Source organism: Nicotiana sylvestris, chromosome 1, assembly GCF_000393655.2.
Source record: "Nicotiana sylvestris chromosome 1, ASM39365v2, whole genome shotgun sequence".
Classification (NCBI taxonomy): domain Eukaryota; kingdom Viridiplantae; phylum Streptophyta; class Magnoliopsida; order Solanales; family Solanaceae; genus Nicotiana; species Nicotiana sylvestris.
The window spans coordinates 185,559,570-185,578,983 of NC_091057.1; the positions used below are offsets into that span (position 1 = coordinate 185,559,570).

Consider the following 19,414-nt stretch of genomic DNA (forward strand, 5'->3'; position numbering starts at 1 on the left):
CATTCGGGGTTCCTGCTGGTAAATTATTGGGTTTCATCTTGAGTCGTCGAGGAATAGAATTGGATCCGTCAAAGGTCAAAGATATCCAAGAATTGTCGCCGCCAAAGAACAAGAAGGACGTGATGGGTTTCCTGGGGAGACTCAACTATATCAGCCGGTTCATAGCTCAGTCCACAGTCATTTGTGAGCCTATCTTTAAAATGTTGAAAAAGGACACTGCCACCAAGTGGACTGATGATTGTCAGAAAGCTTTTGACAGAATTAAGGAATACCTGTCAATGTCGCCGGTCTTGGTTCCGCCTGAGCCAAGAAGACCCCTATTGCTTTACCTTGTGATATTGGATGGAGCATTTGGTTGTGTTCTGGGACAACATGATGAAACAGTGAGAAAGGAGCAAGCCATCTACTATCTCAGTAAGAAGTTCACATTGTACGAGGCCCGATATTCTCTTTTAGAATGCACTTGTTGTGCTCTGACTTGGGTCGTGCAGAAGTTGAGGCATTACTTCTGTGCTTACACTACTTATCTCATATCTAGAATGAAACCTTTGAAGTATATCTTCCAGAAACCCATGCCCACTGGCAAGCTCGCCAAGTGGCAAATCCTTCTAAGTGAATTCAACATGGTTTATGTGATCCAGAAAGCAATCAAAGGGAAAGCCTTGGCGGATCATCTCGTCGAGAATCCCGTGGACGGAGAATACGAGCCCCTAAAAATGTATTTTCCAGATGAAGAGGTATCTTTCATAGGAGAAGATATTGCAGAATCCTATGATGGTTGGAGGTTGTTTTTCGACGGAGCTGCAAATTTTAAAGGAGTTGGCATAGGAGCAGTCCTAATATCAGAAACCGGCCAGCACTACCTGGTATCCGCCAAGCTCAGGTTCCCTTGCACCAATAATATGGCCGAATATGAAGCCTTCATCTTGGGGCTCAAAATGGCCATTGACATGAACGTTCAGGAGTTGCTAGTGATCGGGGATTCAGACTTGCTCATACATCAAGTTCGAGAAGAGTGGGCAACCAAGAACTCTAAGATACTTCCCTACTTGCATCACATACAGGAGTTGAGGAAAAGGTTCACAAAGACAGAATTCAGCACGTCCCCAGAGTCCAGAACGAGTTTGCTGATGCATTAGCTATTTATCGTCCATGATCCAGCATCTAGATACAAATTTCATTGATCCTATCCCAGTAAAGATTCATGATCAGCCAGCTTATTGCGCCCATGTTGAGGAAGAAGCGGATGTAAAACCATAGTTCCATGACATCAAGGAGTACTTGACAACAAGGGAATATCCAGAACTTGCCAACGCTACTCACAAGCGCACACTTCGTAGGTTATCCAGCAACTTCTTTCACAGTGGAGGAATCCTGTACAGGAGGACTCCCGATTTAGGTTTACTAAGGTATGTCGAAGCAAAAGAAGCATCCAGGCTATTGGACGAAGTGCTTGCAGGGACCTGCGGGCCGCAAATGAATGGTTTTATCTTAGCAAAGAAGATACTCCGAGCAGGGTATTTTTGGATGACTATGGAAACAGAGTGTATCCGGTATGTTCGCAAATGCCATCATTGTCAGATACATGCATATATGATAAAGGTACCTCCAAACGAGCTTACTACAACAAGCTCACCATGGCCATTCGCCTCTTGGAGAATAGATGTTATCGAACCTCCTGCCGCATCAAATGGGCACAAGTTTATCTTAGTGGCAATCGATTATTTTACCAAATGGGTCGAAGCAGCATCATACAAGATGGTCACTAAGAAGGTTGTGGCAGATTTCGTCCGCGACCACATTGTTTGTTGGTTCGAAATTCTGGAATCAATCATCACCGATAATGGTTCCAATCTCAACATCGACTTGATGAAAGCAATGTGTGAAACATTCAAGATCAAACACAAGAACTCTACAGCCTACAGGCCTTAGATGAATGGAGCTATGGAGGCAGCTAACAAGAATATCAAGAAGATACTAAGAAAGATGGTCGAAAGGCACAAACAATGGCATGAGAAATTATCATTCGCCTTATTGGGATACCGCACCATAGTCCGCACATCGACCGGAGCAACTCCCTACATGCTGGTTTATGGTACAGAGGTGGTCATCCCCGCCGAGGTAGAAATTTCCTCCTTAAGGATCATACAAGAAGCAGAGTTGGATGATGCAGAATGGGTAAAAGGTCGCTACGAGCAGTTAACCCTTATAGATGGGAAAAGGATGAATGCAGTTTGCCACGGTCAGTTGTATTAGAACAGAATGTCCAGAGCCTTCAACAAAAGAATTAAGCCAAGGAAGTTTACACCGGGGCAGCTGGTGTTGAAGAAAATATTCCCACATCAAGATGAAGCCAAGGGGAAGTTCTCTCCCAATTGGCAGGGTCCGTACATGGTTCACCGGGTTCTAACTGGATGAGCCCTTATTCTTGCAGAAATGAACGGAGAAGTCTGGCCAAAGCCGATCAATTCAAATGTAGTAAAATGATATTATCTGTAACCACTTATGATTCCCTCTATGATGTAATTTGAACTACGCCTGACCTGATTCCCGTTTAAGAGGGGATACCTAGGCAGCCCTATGGGTTCGATCACAATTTAATAAAAATTCCATTTTTCCCCGCTATTGGAACTGGGGCAGAATTTTGAGGAGGACCCTCAAAATTTCGAAGTTGATTTTAGTCCATGCATAGCCAGAAGCGCCAGCCTAGTAAACTGGGTCAGAATTTTGAGGAGGACCATCAGAAATGTCCGCTCAGCAAACTAGGGCAGAATTTTGAGGAGGACCCTCAAAATTCTGGAGCGAAAGAGGTTGCAATGTCTTGAACCACGTCGCAGTCGTTGGTTCATCTAAAGAAAACTATTTTCAATTATATACTTACGTTATATTTACTAATCATGCATAACTATTATCCTAATTGCTGTTGTTTAGCGACGCTACCCCAATGACACACAACGTCAAGAGCCCGGGGAAGACGAACTAACCTTTTCCCCTTACAGAACTCACGATTTTTCTTTGGATGCAGGCATTCGACTTGCAGTATCGTTAAGTATATTTATGTACGCATACTTTCCCAAGAATGCAACTTCTCAGAATCATCACTTGCCCACAATTGCTATCCGTACACAATCTCCCCAGCAGTTATATTGTCATAATCAGCTATCAGTTAAGAGATCTTATTAGTAATCGTCCTTTTACATTCTTGCACTACATAAGGCTACTTATCTGCCTTTCGAGACTAAGCTCTGTCTCCAACTGCATTTTGCATAAGGCTATTTTTCTGCCTTCCGAGGTTAAGCTCTACCTCCCTCATCATCTGCATAAGGCTACTTATCTGCCTTTCGAGACTAAGCTCTGTCTCCATCTGCATTTTGCATAAGGCTAATTTTCTGCCTTCCGAGGTTAAGCTCTACCTCCATCATCATCTGCATAAGGCTACTTATTTGCCTTTCGAGACTAAGCTATGTCTCCATCTACATTTTGCATAAGGCTACTTTTCTGCCTTCCGAGGTTAAGCTCTACCTCCATCATCATTTGCATAAGGCTACTCTATCTGCCTTTCGAGACTAAGCGTTAATTCCATCCTGCATGGCTGAAATATCACCTTTTTACTTTTCTCGCACGGTTGCAACATCGCCACCTTCATTTAAATTCTGTACCGGCTGAAAGATCGCCACCTTTTGCATTTCATGGGCTGAAAGATCGCCAACCTATTCAAAGGCATTATAGTTCGAATGCACCATCTACATGGCCCGAGAACATCATTTCATGGCTTGCGAATTTTTATTTACGCTCTTCATAGCCCGGGACGTCATGGTCCAAGGACGTCATCCTAACCGTCCAAAGACAACATTCATGGTCCAATAGGAACTTGCATCACGTTTAAATTTATGTACAATCTACGCTGTATTGCCCACTTGCAGGTACACCGGCTAGCAAACGACTGTCTCAGTAGTAGCGATCCCGCTCCGGTTCTCGCAGCCTATCAGACTTCAACTATACTTCTCAACTTAGGCATCACATCCGTTCCTTTCAATAACTCTATCGGCATATTTCGCCGATGGATCCTGAACTATATATGGCCTGATTCCTGTAAGACCAGGGATATGTAGGAAGCTCAAGAGCCAAAGCTCGGTCAGAATTCTTTGCAAATCGTCTCTTTCGGTCAAAATTGGCCATCATATCTTTACCCGACAACTCTTTCATCCGTCCCGGGTAAAGAGGGGCAGCTGTTGATACCCAATTTTCCCTATGTATTTCTTTTACATGCAAATACTTTCAAATATCATATACATACATATATAAGTATGCCCAAGTGTTTTAGTATTTTTCCAATTTTTTAAAAGATTTTTAAATTGATTTATTGCTCAATAATTATTCCCAAAATTATCACTTTGGTGAATAACTTATTTTATTCTCATATTTATACCAAAATATAGGTAGGTTACTTTTCATATATTTTTACAAATTAATTTGGTATTTTAAAAGCTAAATTGCATATAATTGCAATTTTAGCCTGCTTTAAGATTTAATAGCATTTTATAATTATGAAACTGGTTCCAATATTTTTAAATTAATATTTATATACTATTAACGGAATCCAGTGCTTTTAATTTGCTTTCAAAATCATTTTTTACTATTTTTATAAAATAAAAAGGGAAAACTGGCTATTTAAATTTTGGCCTCAGTTCGTTTCAATTGTAGCCCCATTACATTTCGATTTTAGCCTAAAATTGACCCAATTTCAAACTCAAATTCGGACCAGCCCAATTCCTTTTGACCCAACCCCTAACCCAACTCAAACGACCCAACCCGGTTCCCCACCTACCTTCTTAAATCTAGGCCGTTGATCATTCGGATCAACGACCACTATTCGCCCTACCATAATTAAACACAGGTGACTACCCTAATCCCTCATTCTCACGTGGCCCGCCGCCTTTGAATCCCAAACCCTCTCAAATACTCTCAAAAACTCTCCGAAACCCTAGCCTCCTCCTACCCCTTTTTCAACCACCGGTCACCGGAATCTATGGTTTCTCAGGCCATGGATAGTTGGTACTCACCTATCTTCACCAGTAAGTCAGGGTTGTTCGAAGCTTCGAGGCCTGACCTCGACGATTCCCTCTCCATCTTCTCAGACCTTTGATTTCATGGCTCCTGCGGCCATGCTTCGGCATATTCAAGACTTAGGAGCCTGATTCTTGACCTCTCCGACTCAAGATCAGACCTGTTTCCAAGCCTTTCTCATTTCTAGGGTTTCTCCGAAACTCTAAGCTATTCAAGGTCCTTTCACCGTTATTTGCTTAGATCTATACTATATCTATGCTTTTCTTGACATCTAAAGTGTTTTCCCCAAAAGTTTCTTTTCAAAATCCTTTCTCTTCGATTTTAGGGAATTTGAAAGGATTTTTGGGAAAAATCTTTCTGATTTTTCTTCTTCTTTACTTTATGTGTGTTTGTCCATACCCTGCTGGTGTGATTACTCTTTATTACGCATGTATTGTTTTCTACATTTTCTTTTCTGCTATGCATGTTAATTCCTGCTTAGTTTTCTTTACTCTTTTACTATGTGTGTTTACCGTTAAGTTATTTGATCTTGTTTACTAGACTCTGTTCATGTTCTTACATGCTTCATCTACTTGTGTTCACATTTGTATTATCTCCTTCTTCTGAACTTGTTTAGCTTCCCAGTTTTCTCAAATATGTTCTTCATGATTTTTCTTCCTTTGTCATTCAAACATGCTATCATATCTGCTTTGTTAAGACTCTAAAACAAATGACTTGCTTTCTCACTTCCATGTCTGATTCAATTTTGAAACCCTAGGATTTGGGGGGTTTCCTTTGACGATTTTGATTTTTGTGTTCGAGTTAAGACTCCACTTTGGGACCTTGAACTCCCAGACTCACTATGAGTCTGCAAATTGAACCTGTATCTTTTTGCTTATGATTCTGAACTTCTCTTCGATTAAACTCTCTTCTAAATAATTTGACAGCCTCTTCTTGATTCACATATTTGTGTGCTTTATATATGAGAACTCTTCTTTCAAAAGGTTTTGCCAACTACTAATTGATTCCGAATTCCTTTAATGGTGTTTACTTGATTGTTACTGATTTTCCCTAATTGAACCTTTCTTTACCCTTTTTTTGACTTGGTTCATTCGAACAAAGCTTGCAGCTTTGATTTTACTGGTTGTTTGATTGATTCCTTTTCCTTATTTTTCACAAACCATGTACCATTGGACTTTTGCCTTAAATAAACGCTGTGTATTTACCCTTATTATATTACTTTGGAAAAGGTTTTAATCAAATTCTTTCCTTAATTGTCTTATGCCCGTTCGAAATCAGAATCCCTTAACCAAAGGGAGACTTTATGGGATTGATTGCAAACTATTTCCTTACCTTTTCTTACTTGTTTTCTGCACTATAAAAGGGGACTACCCTTCTGCACTTGAACACACTTTGAATTGCACACTCTTACACACACACTCTCAATTACAATACTCTTTCAATTCTCTACTCTCTTTTGAGATCTTTTGTATTGCTTGCTTGTAATTTGGCTTACAAGACTTCTGCTTTCATTTATTTGTTTCCCTGAAACTGGTATGTCCTAATTTTGATTCCAGCATCATCCCTATGTGTTTACTTTACAGTTGCTACACTCTTGGCTACTTTCCTGTTCATGTTCTGTATTGAATATGCTACTCTCTCTTTGCATATGCTGTTTGTTGTGAATTCCCCATACCCCTACTCCCTTCTATGTGTTTGAGTTAAGGTTTATGGCCTGGCAGTATCCAAATTGCTGTTCAGGTCTGAACCTGATCCTCAATGGATCTTAACTCCCAAAATGTGGCCTAGTAGACTGGTTGGGGTGTGCCAGCACTCCTTATTGTTGGGTATGACCACCAGTTTACGCTGGACTTCCCCTAATTCCCCTCTATTGCACTTTCACTTACTCCTAGCCTCTAAGTTCTGCCATCCCCCTCCTATGAGCCTTGCCTTGGGACTTTGAGTTCCCTCTGAGCTTGGACATTTGAGGGCTGGCCCTTCCACACTGCACTATAATTTGATTCTGCAATGATATTTGGGGGTGTAAGCATTGCCTAGAGTTCTTGAAGCTCCTTGGAACTTTGACACATCCCAAATACGAGAAAGGCTTTGGAAATCTGATCTTTGGAAGTTGGTTTATTTCATATTTCAGACCTGGGGTCTGAATTAGGCTCTCCTTAGTTGGAATCTTTAATTTCTGATATATTTCTTATCTTTTTCTTATTCATTCTAGTCTGTAATAATCTTGTAATAAACTGCTGGGGTGTTAGTAAAAAAGGGAGGTCAGTCCTGCATGCAAAGGGGTAGATATCATGTTCATAAGGAATTACTATACTTCTGAAATTCTGCATCTCATGTAGATACCATGTTCATAGGGAATTCCTATACTTCTGAAATTCTGCATTTCATGTAGATACCATGTTCATAGGTTTTTCTGCACTTCATATAGATACCATGTCTATAAGTCGTTTTTGAAATTCTTCATATTATATAGGTAATATGCCTATAGGACTTCCTGCATTTTGCATATGCATCTGTCACTAGGCAAACCTGTTTATAAGATTTAAATAACTAACTGCATATAGATGACCTGCCTATAGGATTTCTGCATGACAATAACAAAGCTTAAAATCAGTAACGCTTAGAAAGCATGCCTATAGGAGCTGTCAACCAAACCTGAATCGTCAACTCGCTTATAAGCCTAAAATCAGTAGCAATAATGTTTAACGCCTGCAGATCTTTTGTCCCTGTAATTGACAATTCTTTTTTCTACAATCAGTTTACTTCTTTATTTCTGAAGCTAATAGATATCATGCCTATAGGTTCCGTTTAACACCTAGGCAAGCTTTAGGGTAAAAACTATAATTGCATCAGTCTTTGATAATTACAACCAACAGTCAGGCCTAATTCAGACTTCTTATCTGAAAATATGTGATAAATCAGCCTGCCTTAATGTTTAAGTTTAATTCAGACCTAATCAGTACGTGTAAGACATGCTAAACTATATGATTTTCTCTGATTTAAGGAGGTTTATTTGAGTCATATCTGCTTACTTGCTTTCCCAATACTTGTTGTATATGTTTTGAATGTCGCCTTAGAATTTTATCCTTTTTAAAAAACTACAAAAGCCCCAGCTCCCTCCCCTTTAGGATTAGTAGTCCCATATGCCTCCGGTACTGATAGGATTGGGACGGGCAATAGCATGAAATAAGTAACGATACTATTCCGCACTTTAATACCTTAACGAGGTGGGAATGGTAGATATGGAGATGATGACCGATGCGCTAATATCACGTGCGACCCCTCTTTTTGAGGAGTGATTGCTGGGTATTGCATTGAAGTGATCCATATTAATCGTAAACCTAGGACCCCCCTCCCCTTATTTGCTTTCATTTCTTCTCGTGAAACCATTCAAATCTTTTTTTTTTCCATAAATTCCTGTCCTCTCTACTTACCTTCAAAAGTTTTCAACCTAATTGCAATGTTGTATGCAAGTCCTTATTTGAGCCTTGATTGTTTACTTGTAAAGTCACAATTGTAACATGGCCGGGACCACACTAGTGGATCTTGAGAGGTGCCTAACACCTTCCCCTCGAGATAATTTCTAGCCCTTACCCGAACTCTGGTTTTTCCAACTCAAAACTTTCTTAAAGTGTCCTAATGCACTATAATCATTAGGTGGCGACTCTTCAAAATTCCAAAACCCAATTCTCGAAAGGGAATAGAGTTGTCCTCCCAATGTCGTATACCCGATTTCGACCCATAGAAAAAGGGGGCGTCGACATACGTCTCAATGGGAAAAAGATGGAATTGAAAAAATATTGTTATCGATAACATTTTTGGTTATAATGTTACTGTTGAAATAATGCAACAAGATGAGGATCTTGAACCAAAATCTGTCGATGAATGTAGACAGATAAATGATTGGCCAAAATGGAAAGACGCTATACAGGAAGAGTTAACTTCACTTGGAAAACGTAAAGTCTTCGGTCCCATAGTCTGAACACCTGAAGGTATAAAGCCAGTAGGGTACAAATGGGTTTTTGTGCGAAAACGAAATGATAAAAATGAAGTCGTTAAATATAAAACACAACTTGTGGCACAAGGATTTTCGCAAAGATCCGGCATTGATTATATGGAGACATATTCTCCTGTGGTGGATGCTATTAGGTTCAGGTATCTTATAAATCTGGCAATGCATGAAAAACTTGATATGCATCTAATGGATGTTGTCACAGCCTATTTGTATGGCTCATTAGACAATGAAATCTTTATGAAAATTTCTGAAGGATTTAAAGTGCCTGAAGCATATAAAAGTTTTTGAGATGTTCAATAAAGCTTCAGAAATCCTTATATGGATTGAAACAATTAGGGCGCATGTGGCATAATCGCCTAAGTGAGTACCTGTTGAAAGAAGGGTACAAAAATGATCCAATTTGTCCTTGTGTCTTTATAAAAAGGTCTGGATCTGAATTTGTTATAATCGTCGTGTATGTTGATGATTTAAATATCACTGGAACTCCTGGAGAGCTTCCAAAAGCAGTAGGCTGTTTGAAGAAAGAATTTGAAATAAAAGATCTTGGAAAGACAAGATTTTGTCTTGGTATACAAATTGAGTATATGAAAAATGGAATATTTGTCCATCAATTAACATACACCGAAAAGATTTTAAAGCGATTCTATATGAATAAAGCATATCCATTGAGTACCCCGATGGTTGTGAGATCACTTGATATAAAGAAAGATCCATTCCGACCTCATGAAAATGATGAAGAGCTTCTTGGTGCTGAAGTACCTTATCTTATTGCAATTGGAGCATTGATGTATCTTGCCAATAATTCCCGACCAGATATAACTTTCTCAGTAAGCTTATTGGCAAGATTTAATTCTTCGCCAACACAAAGACACTAGAACGGTATTAAGCATATATTCAGATACCTTTATTTTATTCAAATGAATCCAAGTCATCATTGATTGGTTATGCGGATGCACGATATTTCTCTGATCCACACAAAGGTCGATCTCAGACATGCTATTTATTTACAAGTGGAGGTACAACCATATCATGACGTTCGACAAAACAAACTATGGTTGCTACTTCTTCAAATCATGCACAGATAATAGCCATTCACGAGGCAAGTCGAGAATGTGTTTGGTTGAGATCGATAACTCAACGCATTCAACAAAAATGTGGTATTTCTTCGAAAGAGAATATTCCAACAATATTGTATGAAGACAATGATGCATGCATAGCTCAATTGAAAGGCGGATATATCAAAGGAGATAGAACAAAATACATTTCACCCAAATTCTTTTTCACTCATGATCTTTAGAAGAATGGTGAAATAGATGTCAACAAGTTCGTTCAAGTGATAATTTAACTGATGTGTTCACTAAGGCATGACCAATCTCAATATTTGAAAAGCTGATATATAAGATTGGAATGCGCCGTCTTCGAGACATTAAGTGATTTTTTCATCGGGGTGGTAAAATATGTGTTGCACTCTTTTTTCCTTAACCAAGGTTTTATCCCACTAGGTTTTCCTGGTAAGGTTTTTAATGAGACATAAAGTAATGCATATTGAAAATAATTATGTACTCTTTTCTTTTATTAGGATTTTTTCGCAATGGATTTTTTCCTAGTGAGGTCTATGAGTCATTTTTTTCGTTTTACATGAAAAATCCAAGGGGATTGTTGTAAATAGTGTATGGATATATTTCCATGATGTAAATAGTGTGAAGATAGATTTTCCTACAACATATCTATCTTTACACTATGCAAGATAGATTTTAAGTTACCTTTTCTTTCCTATAAAAGCATGACAATTTATATTGGTAAAGAACACACCAAGAAAAAGAAAAGAAAGAATTCTACTACATTTGTTCTTAACCTAACTTTTCTTATTGTTATTTTATTTTATTAAATTGCTTTATTTCATAACAAGTTCAAAAATAAGAGGTCACAACCTTTAGACATTTTTCTCTTATTTCTCTTAAAAAGCTTCTTCTTACTTCCTTTGGGTGGGGTAGGGGGTTGGGGGGGGGGGATTGAAGGATTACAATTGGCTAGCTTCACGAGAATAACTTGTACTAGTAATTAAATGAAATGAACAGTTTCTGTGATCAAAGGAGGACAACAACCATTGACGGCTATAACACCAAATAAGAATTGATTTTTTTTTTTTTGGAACTTGCTCCTTTTGGACATTGCCAGAAAGCTAGGGCAGCGGCGGTCGGAGGAAAAAAATGAGAAAAACGACAGTCGAACAATAGGTAAGAACTATTTAATATCACAATTTGAATATTAAATATGATGGAGGTCTTTGTCCTAGTCGTTGAGGTTAACTACAATAGTACAATCCTTAATCTTATACTAACAATAGTAAAATGAATTTATCCAGAAAGTGACACTCCAAAACTAGCAAAAATGCAATAACATATTCACATCCACATATAAAGATATCAAACAAGACCTTGGTTTAGTATAATGAGATTAATCCACCTAATAACCCTCATTTTTAATGAAAAGATTACCTCAAATTTCAACTCCATCTATTAAACTTGTGCCGGAGAACACAAAAACCTTAGACCATGTCAAAGCTCTAGACCATACATATATATATATATATATATATAGGGATACAAGATTTAAAGTTTATGGTTTCCTATAACGACTTTAAATAAATATACAATAAGTAACTGAGTTCACAATCAAATGTTTATGAATAGTTAGTGAATCATATATTGGACTCGTGAATGCAGGTTTGGGGTGTGGCTTGTATACGAGTCCTTCAGAAGGAGACATCACAGGTATTAACCATTGGTGCCCCCAAGATTGATTGAAGAGTAATGGGGTATATGCAAAAGTTATTGGATTCACGGGAACCCATATTCAATAGGCTAGATCCGTCCTGCACACACTTTTTGGCTAAAAAATGCAATTAGTTTCAACAGACCGATCAATTTTGTATTTTAGGCCTAAACCAAATGCTAGAGCTGTAAGAGAAAGACGTGGATCTATTGGGCCTATGAATCTGGGCCGTCCAAATCAAATCTACCCTCACGCCCAAACATAAAAAAAATTAAAAAATCTTTTGGTGTTTCAGGTATTTGTTTATAACTTTCAAGTATTAAAATCTGTTTGATTTTTTTTAAAAAAAATAAAAAACCATAATAAACAGTGAGAAATAAAGAAAGAAGATGTCCTGTAATGAGGCAGAAAAATCCTTGCTTTCATCTGAAACATCTGTGCAAATCCCAGAAGCCTTAAATCTTGCTCACAAGCTCTCTCCTTGAGGCAATTTTGTAAGTTTTTTCTTTTGAAAATGGAATCCAATTAATTCTTTTTTGCTATATTGTTAATTCCATAAGCGTCCTTATTGGACATTGTTTATGATAGTGGATGACACTTTATATGAATTAGTAAATCACAGTACTAAAAAGAAATTTATGCTGAAGAAATTGGCATATGTTGTACTTGTGTTTCACTTTATCAGAGAGATTGATTTGGCCTCAAGTCTTACTTGACTTATTGTTTTTAAGAAAATATGAAAACTCAAATCATTAGGAGAATATTTAGGCTGTGTTGCTCTTCTAGTTGGATTGAAACCAAGGTGCAATAGTTTTCTGTTAATCTGTTCCTATAAAAAGAAGAATATTTTCCTTAATAATGACTGATAAGTGTAGAACACTGACAGTGTATGCTAGTTTTGCAGTTGCAAAAATTGAAATTCCAAAGTATCAGTTCATCTTAAACTAATGAATAAATAGCGGGTGCAATAGTGTTCCTAAATTGTATCTGTTATTTTGGGAATTTTGACAGATGTGGTTGCCACCTCGCCTTCATGTAGCTTTTTCGTTTATTCTTTTATATGTGCTAAATTGTTCATGAGTCTGAGCATTTTGGATCATTGTGAATGCTGAGTTTTCGAGCCAATCCTCAATTATAGGTCCCTTAAATAGTTTGCTTTTAGAAGTTGTCTCATAATTTAAATTATATCTCCCTATGCAACTCTAATACTTTATCCACTTCTTTATAGTCTTGGAGTCAGCAGCCAATTCTAGGAATCGGCGTACATTTGGGGAATAAACAGCTCTTGTAGTTAGAAACCAATTCTAGATGGACGAGCCTGGTCCATTGGAGCTTCTGAATCAATTAGAGGGCATATTGGAGTCTGATCCTCTAATGTAAGTCTCATCCTCTCTGTATATGGACGCAATTTTGATGGTTATTTCAATGATAATATTCCATTATTTTCTTTGTTTTGTTGAATCAATAATCAATAAGACCATGGTTGGAGTGTCTACTGTAGCGTCATATAAACCTGGTACAACTGTCTCTTAACTTCTATTTCTGAACAATATGGCTAGTGGAGTGATGTAATTTTTGGAGAACTGTCTCATGAGCTACCAACGATGGTCCAACAATGGAAGCCCATGAGTCATCTGAGTGTGATAAACCATTTGTTGTTCAGAGCTGTAGATTTCTAGGCTATACAAACATTTTCAGACATTAGCGTACTTTTGTTGTACTATACATCTTTTTGAAACGTAGTGCGGTGTTTTCTTTATTTTTGAAGCACTTAAATCATTTCAACTTGTACATTTGGATAGGATGTCATTGCTTAAATGTAGTATTACGATAAGGAATTTTCCTCTTTTCTCAAAGAAAGCTCTATTGCTTAAAAATCATAACAAGAAAGAAGGAACTGCTGTTTTTGTAATGATGATGATATGAGTTGAGCTCACAGAAAGAAATGAGGATCTATATCGTCAACCCCAACTTGTTTGGGACTAAGGCATAATTGTTGTTGTTGTTGTAAGATATCTCTATTTAAGAATGTTCCCAAATAGTCACTCAATTATTCCTTTCAGATAAGGTGATAAACTTTTGTTCTTGTACTCTTCTCCCTAGCATTTTTTTAACTATACATATTACATCTGCATATTTCTTATTATTTATTTTTACTCTTATTGAGATGTTGAGTTCAAGAGTGATGCTGTCATTAGCAATCTGACATGCATCTCCTGTTTCCAGTGATGAAATAGGGTTCATTCACCCATCCCAATTTTCTGCATTAAATGAGGATATTGGGACTCCTTCAACATCTGTTGGTTCTGTGCCAAAGTCAAGTTTTGAGACAATTTTCTGGGCTAGGGATCATAAGCTGGGCATCTCAACTAGGGTTCTCTTTCCGCTTTATGTTGCGGCTAAAAATGCATTTGTGGATGCATATAAAAGTTATAAAGTGTACCATAGCATTTACAACGAGAGAGATGATAAAAGTGCTTCAACTTGTCCCTCATCTTCTCCACTTAGTCTCGAAAGTGAATTGATGAAGCACAGCAGGGCACTTTTGCTTCTAAGTAGTGATTTTGGCTCAGCGTGGAATTCCAGGTTTGTTTTGAACACATAAAAGTTTTGTTTTTTCAGTTCGTTGTAAATGGTGACAGCTGTCAATAGCTTTTTGACCAGATACATACCTTCTATGGATATCTGATCTTGAAAATGTAGCTCCGGAGCAGAATGTATTTTTTTTAGTCTGAAGGACAATACAAGACTCCACGATAATGGAAATAGCGAGCGTTAATGGTTTGAGTTTTTTTAACAAAAGCGAAATTTAATGGTTGACTCATAGAGCTATGGTGTCTGTTTAACATCCTTAAAGAAGTCTTTCTTTTGTGAGTTAAAGCGCATGATATATATCGGCAAAAGATCAGTAGAAACTTTTTAGTCCTGACCATATAAAGTTTTTTCCCCCAGGAAGCTAGTTTTGTCAAAGAAGCAGTCTTTGTCCATGTTCATGAATGAGCTTATCTTTTCAGCTGCGGTTCTCTCGCATTCACCTAAAAGTGAACAAACGTGGAGCCAAAGGTAACATACCTCTCTTCTCATATGTAAAAAGGGCAGCCCGGTGCAATAAGCGCCTGCTGTGCGCAAATTCTTTTTAATTATTGGTTTGTGTGTCCATTCTGTTACATGGATGAACCTCTCAATTCACTCTCTTTTGCTATCTCTGGTCGCTCAAGATTGTTTTTATCGTATCGAACTTTGAAAACCTGTTTACAATAAGCTCATGCTTGGATGTTAATGATGAAGCATGGTAATGGCATATGATGAATTGGCATATCTGCGGTCTCAAATCCCCTTTTTGTGATTATGATTTTTGGGGAATGTTTAGAGTCACATGCTCCAGTTGTATGTAAATTTAGGTATGAAAGAAAAAAATTGAATTTTAAGAGCGAAGGGGCGTTTTTTTTTTTTGGGGGGGGGGGGGATTAAGGTTCAATTTGCCCAATGCTACTTGGATCGGAACATAAGCTAGTGAGGCATCATAGAAAAAGAAACAAGAAAATAATGACGCACATAATACAACTGTTTTTCGGTCGTTTCTTGGAAGTTGGTGACTTGATGTTTGTCTTTTCTGGGAGTTAGTTTGAAATGAATTTTTATCTTACCCTTTCAATGATCAGTCATCCGCGGAGAAAAATACGCTACTTGGATTTGAACATAAGCTAGTAAGGCATCACAGAAAAAGAAAAAAGAAAGTAGTGACACACATATTTCTCTAATTGAGGTTAATACAACTTTTTTTAATCGTTTCTTGGAAGTTGGTGTTTGTCTTTTCTGGGAGTTAATTTGAAATGAATTTTTATTTTACCCTTTCAATGATCAGTAGTTCGAGATGCTTATTACTGTTAATTACTGATAGGAGGTGGGTGATCAAGATGATTGCTGGAAATTGTTCAAATCTGCAAGAGATTATGGAAAGAGAATCCGAGTTAGTGAAAAAACTGGCTGAGGTCTTATTTTGGATCATACCGTGAAAACTGCATACATATAGACTATTGGTGGATCAATATTTGAGTGTTATATTACAAGGTGGCTATCATTGATACTAGGAATGTTTCCACGGATTCTCTCGAGAATTACTGGTTCATATTTATATCTGTTCTTGAAGTACTTTGGTTCTATCATAGAAAACGTATGATAATTTTCTGACAGATGGGTCTTTAAAAAAAAAAAAAAGCTTTATCATTCCCGGAAATCTACTTTTTTTGTGTGGAATATTTGTGCTGTCTGAACCAATGTGCACATGTTGACAACTTGTTCAGTTCACAAGCTTCACTGAGATAATTCTGCCCACTGAGGCCGGAATAGGTGGGCTCATACCAAGTGTTGTAGTTGAATGACTTGGATGTATTAATGTCCAAGTTGTTCCTACTAATGTCATAATTCAATTATTTTGGTAATTCTAATACCTGAAGTTCCTTTCAAATAATTGAGAGAAGCTCTTTCTCTCTCTCTCTTTTTTTTTTTTTTTGGGGGGGGGGGGGGTTATGTGGTAGTTTGGACTTTGGCTTTGTTAGGTGCGACCTCTGGTTAAACTTGAAGAACAATTACTGGCTCACTTGTATTCATCCACTCTGACTTGGATTAATCTATTTCCAATGTTTGTACTCATTACTGCAAGTTAGTCCCTGAGATCTAAGTTGGCTCTCATTGTTGTTACAGAGATCAAAAATGAACTATCGTGCATGGAATCACCGTTGCTGGTTAGTTTCCTACATGTCAGCGGAACAGGTGAGTGAAAGGTTCGTGGTATTTTTTCTTTTGCGACTTCCTGCCATTTCACTGGCTATGCAGAGAAGGCAAAGTTTTGTCAGTGGTCATAGTCTCTTATAGATTTGTGATAAAGTGTCTTACATATTCCTGATCTTCCATTGAAGATGGGCTCATTTTCTTAAGCCCCAACCAATCATCTCCGCGGCACTCATCTCTTTGAATTATTATATATACATTATGGTATATATAATTCTTAACAAATGGATTTCAATTCATGCATCCAGGTGCTGCAGGAGTTTGACAAGTCACGGCACTGGGCTGTGCTCCATGTTGCTGATAATTCTTGCTTTCATTACCGTGCGGTGAGTTTCCATCACGGAGCTATTATTTTCGTCTTAGCTTTTGGCAAATGCTGCTGGCTGGTTGTGAACTAATCGTGTAATTGCCCTTTGCTTATAGAGGGTGAAAAGCTTTACTGATGTCCATTTGTAATATATGTTAGAATTTTTTCCATCAGAATCTTGATTTGCTTGTCTCTTTTGCTTGGTAACACTGAAAGAACCTATCAAACCTAGTCCCATAAAATATATAACGGTTTCTGAAACTGCTTGTTCCATTCAAAGTTCAAATAGAGGAAGGCATGGAGGTATAATGTTGTTTATTTTGGTACATTGGTCTACACAGCGGTTGATGCTTCGTCTGTTTGAAGAATCACAGCATAACAAGGGTCGAGATGCTAGCTTTCATCCAGAACTTCATGAATTGTTGAAGGTATGCTTTTGCTCATGTGGTTGTTTCCTCAAAATTGAATGGCATTTGTCGGGGAATCTTAGTAGTTCAGTTGGTTGGTTACTTGAACTTTCACCTTGTTGGTGAGGGTTCGATTCTCCACCATGTAATCCCCTCCCCCATTTCCCCTTCTCCTACACCCTATATATAATTATAATAATTTAAAAAAGAATGGCATTTGTCATTTGTGTAAAGATTCTATTTTAACAATGAACTCAGAAGATGCTTATAGGAGAAGCCTTGAAAACTACATGCTTTTCACTAAAAAATTTCATAATAATCTCCTCAGAAAATCACAGAGGCTCAACCTTAATTAGCCAACTATGAGTTCCACTAAAATGCCTTTATCTAGTAAACTGCATTACGGTGTTGCAGGAATGATCAGTGTGAAAAAAAGGATCGAAAATTAAAGTTCCTGATGTGGAGGTGGGGAAGTTCTAGTAAAATGCTCAACTAGTTCTGAAGCTTTTAGTGTTAAATGCCAAAATCCTGAAGTAATATCTGGATTGAAAATGTGTTAACTTTTCATTCTTGTTGGTTCTGAAAACAGTAAATCATCTAGTGACAAATACGAAGCCGCGTCTTGCAATTTGCTAATTTTTTTCTTTTTGGGTTCAATGTCTGCTGGTAGGATGAGTTCAACTGGGTGGAGAAGCTGATAAAACGTTATGTGGGGAGAGAGGTATGTATATCACACTGGTTTTCACAATAACAATTTTTTTGGTTATATGACTTAGTGATGTTTGAAAGTTTCCTGAAGTCTTGGCAGACAGTTCTTTGGTGCATGTAGAGTCGTGGCATTCCTGTCAATCATCTAATGTTGCACACTAAGTTATGTAGGTTTACAAAAGTAAGTGAAACGTCTAATTTGACAGTAAGGTGTTGGAGTGGATATACACACATCTCTTGGAAATTTATGGAGATTATCTTCATTTGAATCGTCTTCTGTTTCATCTATAATACTCCTTAATGAGATCAATAGAATGTTCATGTTGATGTTTTGTTATAGATTCCCAAATCTGATGCCTCAATGTAAAAAATATGATCAGTTCCATGCACAAAATTTGATTGCATCTGTCCTAAGTGCTTTATCTGTTATCTGTATCTCGATTTTCTTTAATTTGCTTCATGAAGATATTCTGAATTCTGACAAGCTTGAAAGCTTGAAAGAAACCCGTCTCATGTTATTGTTTTCCTGTCAGGCATTGTGGCTTCATCGCCGTTTCCTCTTGACATGCTGGATAAGATATTTTGCATGCGGTGATGATGATAGATCCTTGTCTTCTAACCAGAGAAACATTAGGACAGTTGACATTGACATACTTATAGATAATGAATTAGAACTATTCCGTTCCTGCACAAATGTATATGATAGTGACTTTGAGGACTATCAAGCTCAAGCAACCTTTGCTGCAACTTATATGATGTGGCTCAAAAAGGTATTATGCTTCTTCATATTAGTTTCAAGTTTCCAGTAATTTCTAAGCTTTTCACGCAGTTGATTTTATTTGTTTGTTATCAGCAACTATCGATGACTCTGGCAATTGATATTCAAAAGGTGGAAACGAGCAGATTGAAGTCAGTCCTAACTAATGTATACCCAGAAAAGAGCTTCCTTTGGAATTCTTTGCTTGAATAAGAGAAGATGAGGAAATTATAGCATCGTTGTTGTCTCTACTTCATGGATTTAGAATCCTGGTGTTGCTTCATATTTGTTTCAACTTGATGTTATTTGTACTTTTTCTCTCCAAACCACACCGTGCTCTAGCGAAATTCGATTAACAAACAATCAATCGATCAAATGCAATTTCATCCAATTACTATCATTCATTTAGTCTTTAGTGTTTTTAGACTTTTTACTCGTTTTCTTTATCGCACTTATTTATAGCTATCTTAAACTTTAAATTGGCCAATGGCGGTGTCCGTTTTCCACACAGAAGCTTAATCCAGAATTCATTTAACCATGATGCTTCATTGAGCAAGTCTCGGAACCTATAGAGGAGAAGTAGAGCC

The 19,414-nt window shown here is 37.6% G+C and overlaps 1 protein-coding gene across 2 annotated transcripts; it reads left to right on the forward strand.

The window, feature by feature from the left end:
* The first annotated feature begins 12,183 nt into the window (after positions 1-12,183).
* On the forward strand, positions 12,184-19,218 carry LOC104210179 (uncharacterized). 2 transcript variants are annotated; one of them, XM_070172235.1, is made up of 11 exons: positions 12,184-12,351; positions 13,086-13,233; positions 14,084-14,443; positions 14,810-14,920; positions 15,762-15,849; positions 16,562-16,630; positions 16,897-16,974; positions 17,297-17,383; positions 18,033-18,083; positions 18,604-18,840; positions 18,924-19,218. In XM_070172235.1, exons 2-11 carry the CDS (start codon positions 13,166-13,168, stop codon positions 19,038-19,040), a joined length of 1,266 nt encoding a protein of 421 aa, XP_070028336.1. In that variant the 5' UTR covers positions 12,184-12,351; positions 13,086-13,165; the 3' UTR covers positions 19,041-19,218. The 2 variants fall into 2 exon arrangements, with proteins under 2 accessions (XP_070028336.1, XP_009757301.1); XM_009758999.2 differs by having other exon boundaries at positions 12,186-12,351; positions 15,759-15,849.
* Positions 19,219-19,414: the final 196 nt, after the last annotated feature.

What these genes read in the sequence shown, in the direction of transcription:
- LOC104210179 (XM_009758999.2), top strand. Translation starts at nt 13,166, where the DNA reads ATGGACGAGCCTGGTCCATTGGAGCTTCTGAATCAATTAGAGGGCATA. An exon ending in AACGTTATGTGGGGAGAGAG is followed by an intron (nt 18,084 to 18,603) that starts GTATGTATATCA and finishes TTTTCCTGTCAG; the next exon opens with GCATTGTGGCTTCATCGCCG. An exon ending in ATATGATGTGGCTCAAAAAG is followed by an intron (nt 18,841 to 18,923) that starts GTATTATGCTTC and finishes GTTTGTTATCAG; the next exon opens with CAACTATCGATGACTCTGGC.